Below are 21,721 nucleotides of genomic sequence, written 5' to 3'. Positions count from 1 at the left end.
CCTGCCCAGAGGGCGGCAGGCCCTGGCTCTGTGCCTGCTCCGGTTCCAGCTGGGAAGGCCCGGCAGTGATTATCATCTATCAGAAGCTCAAATCTCACAAACACACACAAATAAGACCTGTCACCCTCTGGTCCCCAGCTCTGCCCTCACCAGCCCAAAGAGGTGGGGACACTGAATTCCATGGCTCTAAACATGGAACCTCTCATCTCAGCTACCAGGTGCTGCCTGGCGCCTGACACCTGGGGCTGCCCCTGGGGTTCTCCTCTCTTAGATGAGGTGACCATTCTTTCCTTGTTGGCCTGTCCTGACTTTAGGAGAGAGCATGCACAGAAAACCCAGTGTTTGGCACAGAGTAGGCATACATCAGTGGGGGTTACTTCTCTGTCCCCAGATCATAATGGGACTTCAGTGAATGCTGTGTTGTTGAATCACAGAACCTCAAAGTTGCAAGGGGTCTTGGTCAGTCTGAGAGCAGGTGGCCTCCACCTAGGGCAGGCTCCCCTGAAAAATATGCCCAACAAATGGTCTCCCAGACTCTGTAGGGTGGATGAGCCCATTCTCTCGCTCACTGCATCCTCACACAACTTAGAGACCTCCTCCTGCTGGGCTCTGTGGAAAGGACTTGGGTCCCTAGATACTGGCCATGGGCAGGTATGCTGGAGCAGTGCCCCCTCCAGGAAAGGTGGGATGCCAAAAAGACTTGTATTATGGGGGAAACAGGCAAGTGAAGAGCCCTGTTGCCACCTCAAACATGGCTGTTGCAATATGTGTTTAGACTGTAAATGGTTCAGGGGTCACACAGCTGGCCCTCCCTGCTCTCCCGGCCCCTCCCCTCGCCCTATTTCTCCCACGCTCCATACTTGAACCATCAGGCACTGTGAGAAGCCCGTAAGATTTGCTTTGTCCTCGTGTCCAGGGAAACTCAGAATATGACCTGTCAGGAGCACCAGTTACCATGCTTCCCTGATGTGGTTCTAGGTGACTTATTGGATTGAGTACCTGCCTGTGAACCAAAGGGTTGCTGGTTCGATTCCCAGTCAGGGCACATGCCTGGGTTGCAGGCCAGGACCCCAGTTGGGGGCACACTAGAGGCAAACAAAACATTGATGTTTTACTCCCTCTCTTTCTCCCTCCCTTCCCCCATCTCTCTAAAAAAAAAAAGAAAGTTAAAAAAGAATAAAACCCCTGCCTGGGGCATGCCTTGGCTCCTGCTGCCCACTCCAGCTTTATATTTTCTTTCTTCTGTCACCCATCAGGTTCCAGTTACATTAACCTTCTCATTTTCTTAAACATCTATCAAGCTTGTTCCTCCTTCAGGTTCCCCTACTAATTCCTCTAATGCTCTCTCATCCAGTTTTTTTCATGATTAATACAAAACTTTAGTTTTTAAAAAAATCACCTTCTCTTAGCAGCCTTCTAGGATTTAGCATCCATTTAGTTTCCATCATGTTGGTCAATTTAGCAGCTTCAATGAGAGAAAACAAACTTTTCCTATTGGGTAGTAAGCATCCTCATTTCTTTTTTTATTTCTTTTTCTTTTTTTAGTTGATGGATTGATTGATTGGAGAGAGAGAGAGAGAGAGAGAAAGAGAGAGAGACATTGATTTGTAGTTCCATTTATTTATACATTCATTCATTGGTTGATTCTTGTACATGTCCTGACCAGGGAACGAGCTCACAACCTTGGCGTATCTGGATGACACTCTAACCAACTGAACTACCCAATCAGGGCTGTGTATCCTCATTTCTTGTAGTCTTATGTAATTCTTGCGATCATTTACTGCTTCCTGCCTTCTTGAGTAGAGTTTTGTACAACACACACTGTCTGCCTGACCTGGACTCTGCCCAATAGCGCAGCACAACAGGCTCTGAAATTAGATGGCTCTCGGTTCACATCAGTCCCAGCCCTGCCACTTCCAAGCTGTATGACCTTGGACAAACATTCCAGTTGTCCACTGATGTGTAACAAACTACGCCAAAACTTAGTGACTTAAAACAACAATATTTATTTTGCAATTTGGGACAGCTCATTTCTGCTCCACTTGGCATTAGCTGGGGCAGCACCAATGCTAGGGGCTGAATTATCTGAAGGTTCACTCTCTCATATATCAGGTGGTTAGCAGGGACCAGAGCTGGAGTTGTTGGCTGGAATACCTTCACGTGGTCTCTCCATGAGGCCTGGGCTTCTTCCTAATATGGTGGCTAGGTTCCAAGAGTGAATGGAGAAAGTACAAAGAGAAAGAGAGATCCTGACCACTCGAATTTCAGGACCATGGGTGTGGCCATGGGTGTGTTAGGAGGGGCTGAGCCAGCCTGGTTTAGCATGTCCCCAGCCTGAATTCACACCATTCAACATCTCCAAGCCCACATTCTGCTTAGGGGCAGAAACTGAAGCACAGAGAGGATAAACAATTTCTAAGAGCTACACAGCATCTCTCTGTGCCAGACCAGAGCCACCTTATAAGAAACAGGAGCATCAGAGTTGGAAGGATCCCGTCACCTGGTAGAGCAGACTAGACCAGGTGGGACTCTGAGTCTCAGGAAGTGGGAAGGGCCATCCTGGCCCTTGCCCCTGAGCCACACCATGCCACCCTGTGTGTGATGAAGCTTTTGGCCATCTCTCCCTATTTATTGTGTGCTGACAAGTCTATCCCAGGGCTCTTCAGTGTCCTACCTGGTGCCTATAGACCAGGTGCGTGGACAGTCAGTGGGGGCAGGGGAGCTGTTGCCTTGGCAGGAGGGGGTTGAAATGCCTCTGAAGAAGTGTTTCCCCTGAACTGAGCCTGTTCCTTGCCTCACTCAGTTGGGGGCACCTGGAGAAAGGATCTGAGGTGGAGGGGGCACTCACACACCTGGACACACTTACATGGGGATGAAGCCATGACTCAGGTAAGAGGGGGTATCCCAGAAATGTATTCACTGCTGTAGGGGAGGTGGGACAGAAACAAAGAAGTGGACCTGGTGCCAGCTGCACATCAAGGGCAGGAGGAGGTGAAGGAACAGGATTGGGGCGGGGGGGAGGAGTAAGGAGAAAATGGGCAAGTGGAGGAAAAGAGAGAAATGGAAAAAAGGGAGACCACTTCATCTTCCTGACCCATGAGCACTTTTGGAGGAAGACAAGGAAGGGAGAGGGCAACAGGAGGGGACAAGGGGGTGCAGAAGGGTAAACACAGCCCTACACCCACCCTAGTGGCAAGGGGGTGCCACCCTAAGGGTGAGCGGTCACCTGAGGGGCAGCCAAAGGACTTAAAATGTGGCTCTGCCCAGCGTGTTTTCCAAGACAGAGAGGAGCAGAGAGGAGCAGATAGGGGGAAGGGGTGGGGAGGAGTAACAGACACAGCGGAAAGTCAACAGCCCTGGAAGACGAGACACACACACACACACACACACACACACACACACACGGGAACGTCAACAGCCCTGGAAGACCACACACACACATACACACACACACACACACACCACCACCACCCCTGGGGCTCCAGAATCATCTGCAATTGCTCTTGTGAGAGAACCATCTGCAGCTCGTGCCAGCCACCGCCAGGGCCAGAACCTACTCCCAAAGCATTCCTATTCTGACACCTCATAACGGGCCACATCCATCTTAGCGGTTCCGAGCCTGAAACCAGGGTCCCGTAGGAGGGAATATGCCTGGGATCACAGCCGGTCAATTGTGCAGGGCCTGGCAGGGGCTCCACGGTGCCTATTGCCTCTGACAGGGAACCTGAGGCAGAAGAGATGAGCATGCCCTTGAGGTGTGAGGTCGGAGGTTTGGGTTCCATTCCGGCTCTGCCAGTGACCTTGGGCTAATCGCGAGTCTCCCCAAGGCTTCAGTTTACGAATCTGTACAATGGGATCATCGGTCTTGCTCTGCTCCGTTAAGGGGGCGGAGTTCGCGCACGCTCCGCAGAGCGGCGAGGGGCGAGGCACCGGCTGTGTATATGGATGCTTGCTCCTGCGTGCTGAGGTCCCCCCGGCCTCTACCTGGGAGTGCACCCTCTCCCCGCTTGCGAGGCTCCTGCCGGGACTCTGGGCGCCGGGAAGCCCCCGCTGGGTGCGTTCCCCAGGCCCGCAAGGGAGAGGGCGGCGACGGAGTGACCGAGGACGGAGTCCGGGCCGCGGCAGCCTCGGCCCGCCTGACCCTCGAGGGGGTCGCTGTTGCCTCGCAGATCCCTCCCTCGCTCGCTGCCTGTGTCCCTCCCTGCCGCTCCCGCCGCGTCCGCCTTTTGTTCGCGGAGCCGCGCGCCCCCGAGCCGAGGCGGCGGGGCGGGGAGCTGGCGGGGCTGCGCGGGGGGCGGGCCGAGCCGGGCGGAGCCGGGGCCCGGGCAGCAGCCGGACTCGGAGCCCGAGGGAGCGATCGGCACGCAGGCACCCGAAGCCCGGGTGCGCTCCGAGGGCGCGGCGAGGCCGAAGGGGCGGGCGCCGGGCGGAGCCGCAGCCGGAGCCGGGGCGCCTGGAGGCGAGCGGGCCGCTCTCTCCGAGCTCAGAGCAGCGGAGAGACCGTTCAGAGAGGGCCAGGGCCTGAGCGCAGTCCCGGGACTGAGGTGGGCCGACAGGAACCGCGGCCAGAGCGGTTGGAGCGGCACCCGGACCCTCCCCAGGGGTGCGGGGGCCGGGCGGGCCCGGGCCATGCGCGCCGCTTGCTGAGGCCAAGGGAGGCCGAGATGGAGGCGCCGGCGGGGGAGTCCCCGGCCCGGGGCTGCGGCCCCCCGCCCGCGCCCGCGCCAGAGAGGAAGAAGAGCCACCGCGCACCGTCGCCGGCCCGGCCCAAGGACGTGGCTGGTTGGTCGCTGGCCAAGGGCCGCCGAGGCCCAGGCCCGGGCGCTGCAGCCGGCTGCAGCGCCGCGTCCTCCGCGCGTCCCGACAAGAAGGGGCGCACGGTGGCGGCTGGGACGCGGGTCTCAGGGACGCGGGTCGCGGGGGTCCGCACCGGAGTCCGTGCCAAGGGCCGCCCGCGCCCGGGTACCGGGCCGCGACCGCCTCCACCGCCGCCTAGCCTCACCGACAGCAGCTCGGAGGTGTCGGACTGCGCGTCGGAGGAGGCGCGCCTGCTGGGCCTGGAGTTGGCTCTGAGCAGCGACGCCGAGTCAGCTGTCGGGGGCCAGGCGGGGGCCCGCACCGGGCAGCCAGCGCAGCCCGCACCGCCCGCACAGCAGCCTCCGCGGCCGCCCGCCTCCCCCGATGAGCCGTCGGTGGCCGCGTCGTCGGTGGGCAGCAGCCGCCTGCCACTGAGCGCCTCACTCGCCTTCTCCGACCTCACCGAGGAGATGCTGGACTGCGGGCCCGGCGGCTTCGTGCGAGAGCTGGAGGAGCTGCGCTCGGAGAACGACTATCTCAAGGTTGGGGCGCTGATGGGGGAGAGGGAGGCCCCGGGAGGCGCCGGTTGTCACCATCCCACGGGATTGAGGTCCTAGCTGCCCCACTGAACGGGCTGGAAAAAGGGGGACTAAACCCTCGGAGACCACCCTGGGGTTGGTCCAGGGCTCCCTCACATCTTGCTTCCCATTTTATTTGGGAAACCCTCTCTCTGTGAGGAAGCTGAACGTGGAGTCTGGCCAAAGGGTTCTGATTCGAGAAGGGGAGGATTGCTGAGAAAACTGCTTTGCAGGACGCTTGCAGGGCAGTGGGGGGCTGGGCCTCTGGCTTTAGCTACTGGGATTCCCCCATCCCCAGGCCAGAGGCCCGGCCTTTGGTGGGTCTCCTTTTCTGGGACAGGCACTGGTCCACATGCTGCCAGGGAAACATGCGGCCAGCCCTTGCCCAGGGGAGGCTGTAACAACATCCTCAGTCTTGACTCAGGGTTTTCCCCGGCACAGGCCTGCCGCGGCCTGCCTTTCAGGGCGGGTCCCGTTTGAAAGGATGACATCTGGGAACATCCCTTTGGCTGGAGTCCGACTTCCGCCCAGTCTAACGGTCCCACAGCCTGGGTGGATGATGTCGTGGGAGAGCCGGTTCAGAGGCAGCTTCCTAAATTGCAGGATACTGTCTTCTGTCTTCTCTGGGACAGGCCCTGTATGCACAGCGGCCCCTTTGGCCCCTCATGGCCTGACCCATGTCCTTCCCATGTTCCCATAAGAGGAGGGAAGCTGTCTGAAAGTGGCTTTTCTGCTAGGCGTGTGGAGGACCTGAGAGCGTCCCCGGGAGAGCACGCTTTGCTTTTCCCCTTTCCATGGACTTGAGCGCCTGCTGGGTGCAGCCCAGGCTTGGCACGGTGGAAGCTTTAGGGACAAGCCAGACCTCGTATGTCAGCCTTGCTCGGGCACACTGGAAGCTTCATGGGCTCTAATCTACTGCAACTGGTTGGGCACAGTTAGGGAAGAGGCTAAAACGTTACCTACTCTTGTCATTTGCTGGCCTGGCACAACACTCACAGTGTCCCTGGCTGAGAGCCGCAGAGTGAACAGTGCTCTGCTGATTTAGGTCGGCCTGGCAACACTGAGCTTTGCATCATGGCTCTTCTGGCCAAATGTATTGCTCTCTCATTAGAGTTTTTGAGGTCTTGCTCAATTATGTCCGTCCCTCCACCCCACACCCCCGTCCATTTCCCCAGGACCTGCTCTTCAGCATGTGTTCAGTAAATGCTTGTAGAATAGAAGAACAGGGCCTGTCTACATCAGGATAATCCATCCCTGGTTAAGTCTTCCAAAATGTGTTAAGTGTTGACAATCAGGGTTTCATTCAGCTCCTGTAGTCTTCAGAAGCCAGTGATGAGACATGGACAAGTGGAGGGAGGGTAGGAGGAGGGAGACAAGCCAGGAAGCCTGGTCCTGCCGTCTTGGTGCTCTGAGCTGCTTTCTGTATTTTCTGCCTGAGATGCTCTAAACCCAGACCCTGAGGTCCTCACTCCCACCTGCTGCCTCCACTGTTCACCCTGGATAGAGAAGACTAGCCATAGAGCTTTGCCTCAGGGTCCCCTCATACACCGACCCCCATGGCCTGCTGTCCATCCTGGGAAGTCCCCAGGCAGAGCTCTGGAGTTCATCTGAGTCACCTGTCAATGTTAAGGTGAAACATAGTCCCAAAAGGCTGGGCATTGAGTCTAAGGTCTCTCAGGCGCCAGGGTCTGGTTGGGGAGCCCCCACAGCCTAGGCCAAGGCTGAACCTCTGTTTCTCCCATTCATTCAGTGGTTTAGGCTTTGTATGCAGGCCTCAGGCTGCTGTTGGATTTGGGGTCTTGTAGCTTCCTGGCTGTGTGATCTTGGTCAAGTTACTTAATGTCCCTGGACCTCAGTTTTCTCATTGTAAAAAAGCACATCACCCATCTTCCAGCCTTAAGGGTTAAATGAGATAATGTGTGCAAACACCGCTAGAGCTTCTGGCATGTAGTGAGGCTCAGATGAGAGTAGCAGTCATCACTGCTATTCTCAAGTGGTACGTGACACATTTCCATGGATGCCTTTTATGTTTTCTTACGGATTCTGTGGGGGCAGAATAGATCCTTCTCCCCATCTGCAGCTGGCTGGGTTCTTTCTCCTGACTCCTCATTCATTCATTCATTCATTCATCAACTGTTTATTTAGTGCCTACTGTGTACCAGACACCCGTGCAGATTGGGGGGATGCAGCCACGGACAAGGATGAAGGATCTGTTTTCGTGGAGCGTTGGGTCTAGTTGGAGAGACTGGGATTAAACAACAGTCCTACGGCAAATCACAATGCAGACCATGATAAGGATGGAGAAGAATACAGTGTGCCAAGAGCACAATGGAGGTGGGGCTGGGGGTTCTCAGGGAGGCCAAGGGCTGCAGGTTGATATGGAGCCAATTGACTAGGAGACATAGAAAAAAGCTTATTGATTTTGAGAAACAGCAAGCATCTAGGCTGGATAGAAAAAGGAGCTTGGATGGAGAGGCAAGCAGGGCCAGAGTGCGCAATTCTCGCTGTGTATACTTGGGTTGGTCCCTGAACTTCTCCAGAGCTTTGTTTAACCCAGCTGCCAACCTCACAGAGATGAGGTAAGAATCTAGAGATTGAATGTGGACCATACATGCAGGAACTAAATAGAGGAGGTGTTGATTTGTTCATTCTACAGATGGTAAAACATGGCCAGAATGGAGACAGGCTTGCAGGTCCCAGAGCCAGTTCTCCAGACAGCATTCCACTCTGGATGTGTGTCCTGCCCCTCTGGGCCACTTTGCTTCTAAGATGCAGGGACTAAGTTACCAGGAGAAGGACTCTAGGTCCCCAGGGTGTCCCCTGTAGGCCCTGTGCTCCTTGGCTTGAGTCCCATAGAGTCTGGTGGGGCCCTGCTCAGGCTCATCTTCCAGCTGGTGGGGGACACTGGGAATTGTCAACTGGGAAGGCCTCTCGGGTGATGGCAGATCTCCTGTCACATGATGCCGCTCTGGGGCCCAAGTGGGGCAAGTGTCCATGGGCAGTTCTCTCCCAATGAGACGGTAGAAGGAACTGCGATGGAGAAGGGCGGAGAAGGGAGTAAGCTCTCTGTCACTTGCTATTCAGAGAGGCTGGGTGACCTCGCATGTTTGGATAAAGACATAATAGGGTTTGGAAAGCAGCCTGTGAACTGTACAAAATGTTGGTTGTGATTACTCGAGGAGGATTCAGGAGGAGATTCATGTGGTGGCTACGGTTGAGCTGCCTGACCTCAAAGTCCCTTCCAGCCAAGGAAGTCTGAAGGCTATTAACTTTTGCAGTTCCAGGATTCTAAGATGTGGCTTTAGCTGCAGAGCTGACGTATGGACTGTGATTGACCTTCAAAGCCCTGGTGGTCTGAGATCTTCCAGCTCCCCATCACTACTGTCACCCACCATGGGGTGAGGACCTGCTGGGAACCCACCAGGTGCAGGTGGAAGAATATGAGAGTAGGAGCCCAAAGACCTGGCTTTGACACCTAACTCTGCCATTTACTGTGTAGCCATGGGCAAGTCACCTGGCCTCTCTGAGCTAGTTTCATTTTCATCTACATGGTTAAGGTTATGGAACCTGCCTGGGCAACTACATCGGACTGTTGTCAGGAATAAGGAAGGTGTGAATAGAAAAGAAAATATTTTGCAAGCTGCATCTCTTGGGGATTTGTTAATGTTTTAACCAGTGAGTAGACAGGATGTGTTTTCATTCTTGGGAGAGCTGGGAGAAGCCTGGAGGGTGGGTCCCCTTAGCCGTAGGATGTTAATAAATCGGGAGCTGCTCCAGGAAGGACAAAAAGGTATAATCACATTCCATGCTGTGTGGGCTCCGTGAAGCAAAGTCTTCCTATCCTCTTAGAGGAGATTTAAATGTTTGAAGTACAGCCAATCTAGATGTCAGCCCAGAAGGGCCCAGAGAAAGTATCTAATCTACACTCAATTCCCATTTTACGTTTGGGTAAATGGAGGCTCCAGGTCACCCAGCCAGGATTCGAAACCTGACTGGTCTAACTCTGGGTCCTATTCTTTCTACAGGATAACTGGAGCAGTGAGCGTTTGGTTGCTAACAGTGTATCTAGTCTGGGACATGGGTTGGTGGGAAGAATCCTGTTGTGTGCCAGGCTCTAGGCAAAGACTGGGTGGGAACAAGTGGAGATTACTATACACTGGGGCCGAGGGGGCGGAGGTGGTCTGGAGCCTGCAGGTGGGGGTGGGGTACATGTGTGTGCATGCATGTATGTACCTGCACTAATGCAAGCTGTTATTGGGACCAGGGATCTGAGATCCTGGAGGACGTGTTGGGGGTTTGGATCCAGCCTTAAGGGTTTGATAATGGTTGGGCTGAAGCCCAGGGTACTAGAATGTTAGAGCCGGCCTTGGGGTCCCCCAGACCCCTGATCCCTGGACTCTTATGGCTCTTGTCTCACAAATGCTATCAACTGTTGGTCATTTCTAATGTGCCAGGCTCTGGGTTAAGTAAGCCCTTTACCCCTCATAGCAATCCTGTGTGGAAGGTTCTGGTATCAGACAAATAAGGAAACCAAGAAGCTATGTAACATGGCCAAGGTTGCGCAGCTGATACACTTGGGGACCACACTAGACAACCCTACAGATCTCTTCTTCCCCCGTCTCCCATCCTCGCTCATGTGAGACAGGCTCAATTTCACAGAGCAGGGTTCTTGCCAACTTTGTCATTTACAAGCTGTGTGACACTGGGTGAGGTACTCAGCCTTTCTGAGCTGTGTTTCTTCTGTAAAATGGGAGCTAAGCATGCTTGTCCTGAGGTCATGGAGAGGAGACCCTTTTCAGTGTAATGATATAGATCAAGGGCACAGTAAATGTCACTGCCTGTCCCGATCCTCACCTTTCCCTTATCTGCTTCTCTAGACATTGATTGATAGATTCATTCGTTCATTCAACACATGTTTTCTGAGTGCCTCCAGGGTACCAGGCCAGCAAGTTGTGAAGTTCTTCTCAGCTCCTGGGAGCTTTAAGGGGAGGTCTCCAGTCTTTGTCACTGGGTGGGGGAAAGGGGTGGTCCCTGCCCTTAATGCTGGCCCTCCCTGTGGCACTGAGAGGTGGCCTAGAAGAAGCCTGGGTCTTTAAGAAACCTCAGTAGTTTGTCTGTCATGGCGGGATGGTGAGGAGGGGAGGGAGTGGGTAGCTCCAGCAAGACGGAAAATGAGATGGAAAATGTGAGGCGGCTGCTGCTGGGGCCTAGGGGGACCATGGCGCCCAGGCATTCCTCACAGAGGGGCTGGGCCTGCGTCCTGGGGCACACACTCTTTGCACACACATACACATACTCACAGCTTGTGCCCAGAGATCCACACATCCCACGTACACACCCAGTGACACGCTTACGTTGCATGCTTCCAGAAGCACAGCTGCAGATGTATGAGAGAGGAGGTATGCTCAGAGAAGTCCACAAACCCAGGCAGATATATAGCCTCCTGTCTCTTCACACCCACACATTACCAGACAGACACAACAGACTCCCACCACCTAGGACAAGCCGGCTCAGAAACATACCCTCACACACACTGTACACCCCCAGACGTGTGTGGCTGTGTCCCAGAGATGGACACACAGCCTGGAGATGCCCTCAGACAAATCGGAAGTACCATATGTGTGCAGGTGCACACACAAACCCACGCGTACTCATTACACACAGGCGCTAGCATCCACAGAAACCCACAGATAGGCACCTTCCAGGTGGGCGCAGACATGAGCTCACAGCCTGGTTACCCCCACTGCCTCTTCCACAAGGAGAGCAGCAGAGGCCCTGACACAGCACCTGGCCTCACAGACACACCCTGGGGCCGTGAGGCCACGTAGCCTTGTGCACACAAGGGGCATGAGCACGGAGCACTCAGATGTCAGACTTGCAGCATTTGCTAACAGGAGCCAGAGACCTACAAACCCAGATGCCCAGGTGTGTGTGTGTGTGTGCACACACACACTGGCTGTGACATTTCACCCGCACAGAAACACAGGAAATCCTGGTCCATGTCTCCCTGGAGCTAATGTGTACAAACTACTGTTTTCAGCTCTTCCACAAGGCTTCCTTCCACGAGGTTTCTGGGAACCGTGAGGAGTATGATTTTGTAATCTCCTGGGTCTGAGGCCCTAGGAACCTGGCTGGGGCTGGGTGGTAGGTGGGTGGGGGCTGGCAGGTCACCAAGTCAAGAGAAGCTGCATTAAAGGCCCTCAGGTCCCTGATGCCCGGCACTTGGGCCTGGGCCCAGTGAGCTGAGTGGAGTGGAGCAATCGTCAGGCCGGCGCACAGGAGAACCGTCGCCCAGGGGCAACTCCCTTGTAAGCTCAGGATTTCCTGCTTGCCCTCATCTCCCTCCTCCTCCCCTTCTCTCTGTGCTGTGGGCTGTGGAGAGCCTTGTCACTCCATCCCTAAAGTGTGCCTGCTTCTGCCTGCAAACCAGTGAGGCCAGGATGGAAGAGCTGGAGATGCTGTGGTCGCTCAGAGGGACACCTGGAAGATTTCCTGGAGGAGGAGGCATGAGAGCTGAGGAGTGTCCAGTGGCTGGAAACAGTGCCTGACACCTTGTAGGGTCTCAATAAGTGTTTGTTGCGTGATTGGATGAAAGGCAGTAATCAGGGTCTGTAGGTGAGCCTCAGGCAGGCTTCACGCTTAAAACAGAAGAGCTTAGGGATTGTGGGTGGGGGCAGCAGTGAGGGAGAGGTTGCAAAAGGCATTGAATGCCGAGCTGACCTGAGGCACTGTGAGAACCTTGTTGGAAGGGGGCCACATTGACCTATAGCAAGCCTAGGAGCTGTCCCATTTCCATGTGTCTGTAGCAGTGGACACAAGGCTCAGGGGTCCAAAGTGGGAGGTAGGAGGTGCTTTGTGGTCTCACGGACTCATTCCACCTTTGGGGTTAGGTCTGGGGCCAAACCTTACTTTGTCACCTACTTCCTGTGCATGATCTCCATGTGCAGGTCCCCTTATCAAGCTTCAGTCTTGCTGTCTGTAAAATGGAAACTTAATTTCTTTTTTGCAGGGCACTTTGGAGAATGTGTTCAGGTATATGGCGCTTCCAGCACTGTCCTAGGCACAGAGGAGGGGAGGGACCCCTTTGGGGCGGAGGTAGTTCCCCAGGGTTCCAGGTAGGAACCAGCAGCCAAGGTTATTACTAAAGTCATTCCCCCTCATGCCCTGAGGGGGTGACCTCATCTGTAGTCACATTCTCTGCTCTCTGGTGCCAGAAGGAACTTGGAGCTGGGGTGGGTGTTCTGGGCCAGGCTGCCCGTGACATTCACTAGAGACCCACAGGCCTGCATTCTTAGCAGATAGTGTTGGCCTTTCTGAGTGGCAGGGAGTCAGAGAAAGTGGGAGCAGCAGGCCAGCCCGTCTCTAGTGTCCAAGGCGGTTAAGGGCACTGTGGTTTAGAGCCAAGCTGACCTGGGCCTGAACCCTGGCTCTGCTTTTTCCTCTGTGAGCTTCTCCTTTATGAGCCTCGGTCTCCTGATCTCTCAAGTAGAGATGCTGATAGTGCTAACCCTACAGTGACATCAGAGAACGGATGTTTGTAAGGATTGGCCGGAGCAGCTCCCAGTAAGGACTTGACAGCTCTCTGCCCTCATGACTCATTAGCAGGCTTGAGTCTGCCTCTAGGCCCTGGAGCCTTGGTGGCAATGTTGTGCCTGGCTCTGGGTGTGGGTCTTGGCATGGAACAGGGGCTTGGAAGGTGTGTGTGGAGCTGAGTTGTGTTATGGGCCTCCCCAAAAACATCTCTCGCGTGTCCCCACTTCCCCTCCCACCCCAGTCTTCTCTGGACAGCCGAGGCCAGTGCTGCAGACTGTAACCCAGAATACTCCCTTGCTAATGGAGCATCGCCTTGGGGTGCTTATTCTAAGGCCGGGGTGAATGATCTCCTATTTGATGGGCCACAAAGAGAAGCTTGGCTCCAGTGGAAAACCAGTTTGGGGTCCCACAGCCAGGCTGGACCAGCCCAACATCTTCCCCTTGGTTTTGCCTCAGATTCATGTGGGATCTTCTGGGTCAGCTGCATCAGCCTCTCCCCTCTGCACCCCTCCTCAGCCCTGCCCAAGTGCCTGAGCAGCCTGTGTGGTCCTGCCTCCCTCAGCCTCACCCTTGCCCCACCCAAGCTCCCAGTGCTCCACGCGCCCCAGGCCCCTGCTCCTGTGCTGTTGTTTCCCCCAGAGGGGCCTTTGCACTTGCTAGGTGCCCTCAGCCTTCCCTTAATTTTCTCCTCCACGTTCATGATTCATCTTCAGCCCAGGCTCCTGTGTTAGACACCTAGGAGCTTCCTGTAGGCTGCTTCAGGGCATTTACATCAACTGTAATTAGGTTATTAGTTGGGTAATTACAGGTTTCCCACCAGTCCCTCCCTCCCTGTGCTCTGCACTAGGGCAGAGACCTTACCAGGGCAGGATTTAGCCCACTCCTTTTACACAGATATCAACTGAGGCTCAGAGAGGTCAAGGGGATTGCCCAAGGTCACACAGCCTGCAGGAGGCAAGAGGCAGAGGGACTGGGGTCTGGCGGTGCTCTTTCTGGATTGCTGGCAGGGGCAATGGCAGGAGCAAAGGCTCAGTGCTGTGAAGGGCTAGGATGTGCTGGCTCCTCAGGCTGTGTGGCCTAGGGCCACTCCCTTGACCCTCCAATCTCTTTCTCTCCCCAAAGATCTCTGAGCCCTTTTCTCTCCCTGCTCAGAGATTTGGCTGCAGCCCAGAAGCCGTTTAGGGGATGTTTTAAACACATCCTGATCCAAATGCTGCCTTCCTTCCTGTCCACACAGAAAGGGGAGTAGGGACAAGGGCAGGCACTCTCGCTGTAAGCGCCCCCTCCCCCACCCCCTCTGCCACCCAGAGGCAGCAGGGGCTGCAGATGTCTCCCCGCTCTGTCTGGTGAAGCCGGGAATGGGGCAGTGACAAGCCAGGCCTGACCTTGGTGGGCACCAGTCTCCGGGCCCCTCCTCTCCCTGAGCACATGCACACGTATGCGTGCATACATGCACCTGAACCCATGCACAGGTCCCCAGCAGAGAGAGTGTCTGTGGTGTCAGTCATGGAGCTGTGCCAGATCTGGGGCAGTGGGGGGGGGGAGGGGCTGGGCCTGCTCCTGATTGGCTGTGGAATCTTTATCTTTCTGAGCCTCAATTTGCTTATCTGTAAAATGGGTTTAAATAATAGCACTCCTTCAAAAGGACTGTCACCGAGCCCAAGATAATGGACCTCCTTTCAGAGCTTAGCCCGTTGTCTGCCACGTGGTTAGCCCCGATAAATATCAGTTATAATTACTATCACTATGATCCCATTATAGAGACTATGTAGTCTAGTTTATCAGAGCTCAAACTGGACTGAAATCCTGGCTGTGCCACTTATGTGTGGCCTTGGGCTACATAGTTGACCTTTCTGACCGCAGTTCCTCATCACTCAGTTGGAGCTGCTGGGACACGAGATAACCTGTGCTGCCTTTCATGTGGCTGGCAGAGGTGGGGGCCGCAGGGGGCAACTTGCCTGTTGTTTATTGGTGCTGGAGATGCAAGTCTAGGATCCTTGTCTTCCCTTGTGACCCTATGGGTCACCAGGACAAGGCAGCTTCCGGGCGGCTGGAGTAGGGGCATTTGACACAACAGTGCCTGCTGGGGCTTCATGGCCCGCCTTCTTCAGGACCTTTGACCCTCACTCCCCCAACTTGGATCCAAGGAGGCTAAGCTGGATTGAGCTGTGGGCTGGGAGACAAGAGCCCAGAGTCCCTTCCTGCTCAACTGTGGACCGTCTGGGGGACTATGGGATTGTCCCAGTTCATCTCTAGGCTTTAGTGTCTCTGTCTGTGACAGGATAGAGTCTTTGGGTTTCCCTGGTCCTACTGCTATGCCCAGAGCCTTTGCTTTTAAGCTGGGAGGAAGTGGGGCTTTGTAGAGCCTTCTGCCCTCCTTGGGGTCCCAGTGCGATGATCTCATCTGGAGCCTTGACAGACCCTGGGGGGTGGGCAGAAGGGACAGCAGATGGCTGCCCTGGTCTCTCGGGGGTGCTGGCATGCCGCCCCTGTGGCCACTGCTGGCCCACCCTGCGGGTCATCCCTTCTGGGCTGGGCTGAGTGGTTCATGCCGGAGCCAGTGGCAGATGGGCAGGCAGCCTGGGCTCTGGCCCAGGGCAGAGACTGTGGTGGCCACAGCAGTGGGAGATGGCGGGCCATGCAGAGGCTCCTGTTTCCCCATGGAGTGGGTGCTGTCCCCCAAAGCCAAGGTTCTGGATCCCTCACTTCAACTCTCATTCTTTCTGGGTCTATTTGCCCATTGGCAAGTCAGGCCCTTACAACCTAGGGAGGAAGTGGTATATTGCGTAAGGTTTGGAATCTGGCAGGGATGCAACCTGGGAGTTGGGGGGTCGGGGTTCGACCCTCTGTGGGCATTAGCTTTACAGAATCAGAGAACTAAGTTTAGACACACCTGCGATGCCCAGAAGTGGCTTTCTGCAGGGGAATGAAATGGGATGATAATCTTTCCCTCCTAGGACCCCTTGATTAAATCAGCAGCTATTTATTGAGCTGTTCCTTTGTGTGCCAGGCACTGTGCTGGTCTCTGCTCACCTGAGGCTCACAACCTAGTGGTAGAGACCTACATTCCACAAACAAACAGACCAATAAGTAACGTAATTAGTATCACAAATGAGCCTGTGATACAGTCCATGAAAGAAACACAGGTTTGAGATGGACACACAGTGGGCCTAGAGGGGTCTGGAAGGCTTCTCTGAGGAGGTGGCATGGAGGGTGAATGGGTACTGCAGAGGTGCAGGGCAGGGAAATCAGGCAGAGGAAACAGAAGGGGCAGAGGCTCAGAGGTGGGGCAGACCAGGTGTCTAGTGGCTGGAATGTCTCCGACAAGAGGAAGTGGGGGATATGAAGAGGGAGAAGTGGGCAGAGATCCGGCTTTTGTTGGCTTTTAGGCCAGGTAATTTACATACAGTAAAATGAGTTTGGACAAATGCATACAGTTCTGTGACCACCACTGCGTCAGCTCCATGGCCTCCTGACATCCCCCTCTGCCCCTTTTTTGTCAGTTCCTCTCTCCTTCCCAGCCTCTGACAACCACTGATCTGTTTTCTGTCCTTATAGTTATGCCTTTTCCAGAATGTCATCTAAGTGGACTCATACAGTACGCGGCCTACTGAGCCTGACTTCCTTCCCTTTGCCTAATGAATTTGAGTTTCATCCATATTGTTGTGCCCTGCAGTTCACGCCTTTTTATTGCTGAGTAGTATTCCATTTTGTGGATATATCACCGTTTATCCATTCACCAGCTGAGGGACATTTGGGTTGTTTCCATGTTTTGATGATTATTGGAGGATTTTAAACAGGAGAGAAACGTGGTTAAAAAAAAATCACTTCATGTACTGTGTGGATAACAAATTAGTGAGGAGCAAACTGGCCATTGTGAGGATTAAGTCCAGTGATTCGGGGATAAATCTGGCCCACCACAGGTACTCACTAATTGTTCATACAGAAGGGCTGTGCCCTGGGGCAGCTGGGGAGGCTTCTTGGTGGAGGTGGCATTTGAGATGGAGGAGTGAAGAGGTGGGAGACAGGTATAAAGTGGAAGGAGGTCTAGGCAGTGCAGTGTCCCCGTGGGAGCTGGGTGGGCTGAATGCCTGCTCCCCATTCCTGAGTCTTGTATACCAGGCTTTCTAGAATGTGGTCTTCAGGGCCCATATCAGAGTTCCCTGGGGATGCTGGGGGAACACGCACCTCACATGGCCCACCCTTAGCCATATAGGGGCTAACTCTAGGGTAGGAAATAGTCGGGGGGACTTCTGTTCTGGAACAGCCCTTCCTCGGTGGCCAGTTAAGAGGTTACCTCCTCCGCCTTCAGGAATCTGCTGTCCCATCAGGGCCAGGAACCTTCTGTTGCTGGGGTTCAAACCACCCATTGCCACTTGCTGTCTTTCATGCTAAAGAGGGGCCCCCTGTCTAGTCGCTTTCATCTTCAGCCCCGCAGGTCAGGCGACCTTCTTACCATCCACTCCTACTGACCAGTTCCATCAGGCCTCTGTCGCTGGAGTTCCAGTGGGTCCCAAGTCTAAACTTCCCTGTCCTCACTGTACAAAGATTAATAATCTTATATTGATGTAGGTTTCCTGAAGAAAGCGCTCTTTCCTGGAACATTTAAAATGTGGCTTGAAAGTGGAGCTCTGCTTTAGGTCCCGATGGTGGAGAGCCAGGGCCTGGGGTCGCAATCCAGACCTCCCAGATGAGGCAGCTCAGGGGAGAACAGAGGCTCCATCTTATCTTGTGCCTTAAGCTCTCTGCTGAGAATCTTTCTCAGAATAATGTTATTAAATATTTAAAATAAAATATGAAGGAAAACAAATACAGTTTTTTAATTATATTTTTAAATTATGCTATAGTAGTATATGTGTTTATTAACTCATCAGATCTGGTGACAGGCCTACTTACTACTGTAATTTGAAAGCACCGATGTGTGTAAACAATATTTTGACACTTCTGCAACAACTGTTATGTGATATGAAAATATCTGTGGTTTCTTTTGGTGCCAGGTACTGCTAATGTGACCATGACTTGTTCAGAATAGAAGGACATGGTAATTTTTAGTTGAGGATACTGAAAATAAAGACGTGATTTTTTTCTTCCTGTCCAAGTTCATGTACTGAATTCTGGTGAAAGAGAAAGAGCCTGAAGTTCACAGTCTGAGTCCTGCTGGGAGGTTTCTCTGAGGGACCTTGGGCATGGCCCACCTTCCCTGTGTTTCTCCTGGTTCTTCATCTCTAGAGCAGGCACGGTGATTCCTCTCCTGCCTGTCCATGGGGTTCCGGAAGGACCCATGAGATGATCCAGATGGAATGTCTCTATAAACTGTGAGGCCCTTTGCAAGTTCTTACTATTAGAGCAGTAGTATGAGCTCATGTTTGGCCCTCCAGCCCAGCACGGACCAAGAGATTCTTCCTGGCCAATTCCCCCAGGATACCTGGGAACCAGTCCATTGTAGGGAGCAGGCCTGCCTCTGAGAGGCTGCTTCCTGCAGGCTGACTTCATAGGTCATCCGGGGGATGGGGTTGGGAGGATGGACAGATACACTTTGTGGACAGGTAGTGAGTGGGTGAGCAGGAGGTTCCCTGGGTAGACAGACCCTGCTCGTCTTCCTGGGGTGGCATGGGGGTCTGAGCCCTGCCCTGGAGCTGCCCAGGTGCTCCCTAACTCTTTGTAGCTGGCTTGGGGCGGGGATCAGGAGGGCCTGCCACCCTGGGCTGTGCAGAGACCAGGCAGGGCAAAAGTCCTATTCATCCTTCTGTTCATTTGTCCACCCAGAGGCAGTGATGCCTGCCTGCTCTGTACCGCAATCTGAGCAATGCTGGGGACCAGAGAGGAGTCAGCCAGCACCTGCCCTTGCCCCAGCTCTTGGGGAAAATAGACTTGAAAACAGGCAAATGCAACTAAAATTGTTAGCACAAGAGACGAATGGAGTTCAGAATGTGGGAGCTGAATCAGATTGGGGAGGAGAAAATGTTCTGAAGGGATGAAATTATTAGTAGTTAGCCTGTCAAAGGCCTTTCTCGCAGAGCGATCAGCCCAAGCAAACCTGGGTGTAGAACACAGTTAAGATGCACTAGTTCAAGGTCACAGGGCCTGTTAGGATTCCAGCTCTACCCTCCCTTGCTTGAGCAGGTATGGAAAACTTCTGAGCCTCAGTTTCCTCATCTGCAAAATGGGAACATTTTCCATATCTACTTCACAGGGTTGGTAAGAGTATTGTGCACATCCCGTGCTTGGGCCTTGGGGCCTGGTAATTAGTGAGCTTCCCAATAGGTGGTAGCTTTTTATTTATTTATTTAAATTATAGTTGATATTCAATATTATTTTATATTAGTTTCAGATGTACACCATAGTGGCTAGACAATTATATAACTTATGAAGGGATCCTTTCAATAATTCAAGTACCCATCTGGCACCGTCCATAGTTATTACAATATTACTGACTATGCTCCCTGTGCTGTATGTTACATCCCGTGACTAGTTTGTAACTACCAATTTGTACTTATTAATCCCTTTACTTTTTTTTTATACAGACCCCATCCCTCCTCTCCTCTGGCAACCATCAGTCTGTTCTCTGCATCTGAGTTTATTTCTGTTTTGTTCATTTATCAGGATTTTGTTCTTCAGATTCCACATATAAGTGAAATCGTAGGATATTTGTCTTTCAAGCAGCATAATAGGTGGTAGCTGATTTTCAATCATGGCATGTCTGGATGGGCTAGGGTTGGGGTTGGAGCATGTAAGGACGGGCAAGCCCGGAGTGGGGAGGAGATCAGGGGCAACTTGGGTCCCAGGGTAAAGGGCTTGGATCTAATGCAGAAGCCAGTGTAATCAGCAAAACAAGCATTTTCTATAAAGGGAAAGGCTGACTACCCTGGCAGCAGTACGGGTGCCCCACGCCTGTCCCTCATCCTCGCCCCCTCCACTCCCTATTCTCAGTCCTGGTTAGAAGAGAGGTCAACTGAAAGGAGAGGCCAGGGGATGGGTGTGGAGGGCTGGCCAGCCGTGCTTGGTCTGGGCACCTTTCCTCAGCTTCTTTAGGCTGCCTCTTCTGATGGGGGATGATCGAGGGCCTCGAGGCTCTGAGGTGGGCATTGCTGGGCAGCGTGGCCTTATTTTGTCTGTGGTGGAGGTAGAGGTTTGGGGTTTCCCCACTGATACTGGAGGGCTCCGATAACCTTGTTGGTCTGCTGAGTCCAGTGGAGTTTGGTCCCTCCTTCCCCACTTTCACACAGTTGGGGGTGTCTAGGAGCCAGGAGAGGCTCAGCAAGGAGCTGGAAAGGCTGAGTTCCCATCCCCACCCCTTAGTTGGATCAGATAGTCACTGAAGAGCCTTTGAGAGACAGGGGTCGGGGCTGCAGAACTGAAGAGCCCCGAGAGATTCAGAGGCTCAGTGAGGCCGTAGAACCTTTGGAATAAAACAGGGTCCTGCTCCCCTGGGTCCCCTCCCCATGTCCCAGCAGCCCCATGTCCCTGCCCCAGTCTCAGGCACAGAAAGCTCAGCCCCAGCCTAAAGCCTACATTTACCGGCTTCTGCTGTCCGTGTCCCAGCAGCCCGGCCTATGCGGGTCACAAGCCGGCCTTTGTGGACTTGGTCTCTCGCATGGGCCGTGCCAGGACGGGCTGACCTCATTCTGCCTGCAGCTGGGACAAGCCCCCCAGGGGCCTGGGCCCCCCCTGGCCACCATGGAGAGATGGAGCTGGCATGAATGTAACATCCTGCATTTTCAGAAATGGACTGTGGTGAAGGGCAGCCCTGAAGAGACAGCTGCTCATGTGAGAAAGATCATTCATTCATTCACTTATTCAATAGATGCTTAGTGAGACCCTGCTCTGTGTCAGGCCCTGGGCTAGAGACTTGTGCTGAGACACATGACTCTTGCCCTTTTAGAGAAAGAGACTGTAAGAAAATACCCTACTTTAAAGTCCCATGGGAGCCCCATCCCTGGAGTTTCAGATTCAGTAGTTTCTCTGTTGTGGCTTGAGAATTTCTCAAGTCCCCCAGTGATGCTGATGCTGCTGGTCCAGGAAGAGATAATGAGTAATTTGTGTATTTTGTATTTTCAAAACTGTCTCTGTGATTGCTGTTTACTTTTCTAAATAGAAAAATTAGTTATTTAAGACTTAAAGAAATAAATGGTCCCCCCAAATGACTCCAGTGCCCTGGATATGGTCCTCTGTTGAGGGACATCGCCTCCCATGATCTAAATGTCATCTATTTGTTCATGTAGCCCAGCATCATGAGCTTGTGTTTCCTCTGCACTTCCCCTTGTCTCATCCTGAGCTTTGGGGGCGCTCAGAGTCCCACATCTTCCTGGTCACCAGGTCCTGTCAGTATGACTGCAGAGAGAATAAGTGAGATACTAGTAAACAGCATGGGGAGGATTTGAGCCCAAGCCCATCTGGAGACTGCTTTAGCTTGGATATTGCCGACTGCCCTGCACTTCCTGAGGCTCTTTCCTTTCTGCTTCTTAAGTCCGCCAGCTGAAACTGCATGTGGACCCCTCACTTCCTCATTTCTTTAACTGGTGTGATCATTGACTGTCCCACTTCCTCCTTTTCCACTTTTAGTTCTGTCCACTTGGCTTGGTGGTGGGTTGGTGAGTCTGTGTGTACATCGGGGTGGGGGTGGGGATCCTGGTAACTATTCTTTCAAACCCACCCCTAGGAGAGAGGCGGTGGTGGCAAGTGGGAATTGACCCTTCAGTTGATGGTGGGAATGGGACAGTGTCTGTCCCCTCTGTCTTCTCCTGAGTTCAGGACCATTTGAGGAAGAGTCCCATGAGTCAAACAGATGGATGTTAAAACCTCAGTGAGCTTTC

At 53.6% G+C, this 21,721-nt stretch overlaps 1 protein-coding gene across 2 annotated transcripts in view; it reads left to right on the top strand.

The window, feature by feature from the left end:
* Window positions 1–3,941: 3,941 nt before the first annotated feature.
* The window catches only part of MTCL2 (microtubule crosslinking factor 2), a 92,049-nt gene continuing 74,269 nt past the window's right edge, over window positions 3,942–21,721 (top strand). For both annotated transcript variants that reach the window (XM_090286369.1, XM_090286368.1), the window contains exon 1: window positions 3,942–5,339. In XM_090286369.1, coding sequence (XP_090142495.1) covers window positions 3,942–5,339 — 1,398 coding nt within the window. The remainder of the gene's footprint in view (window positions 5,340–21,721) is intronic.

The sequence above is a fragment of the Furipterus horrens genome, unplaced genomic scaffold, assembly GCF_987537825.1.
Source record: "Furipterus horrens unplaced genomic scaffold, mFurHor1.1.pri manual_scaffold_8, whole genome shotgun sequence".
NCBI lineage: Eukaryota > Metazoa > Chordata > Mammalia > Chiroptera > Furipteridae > Furipterus > Furipterus horrens.
The sequence above is the reverse complement of the archived record's forward strand: the minus strand, read 5'-3'. Positions and strand labels throughout refer to the sequence as shown.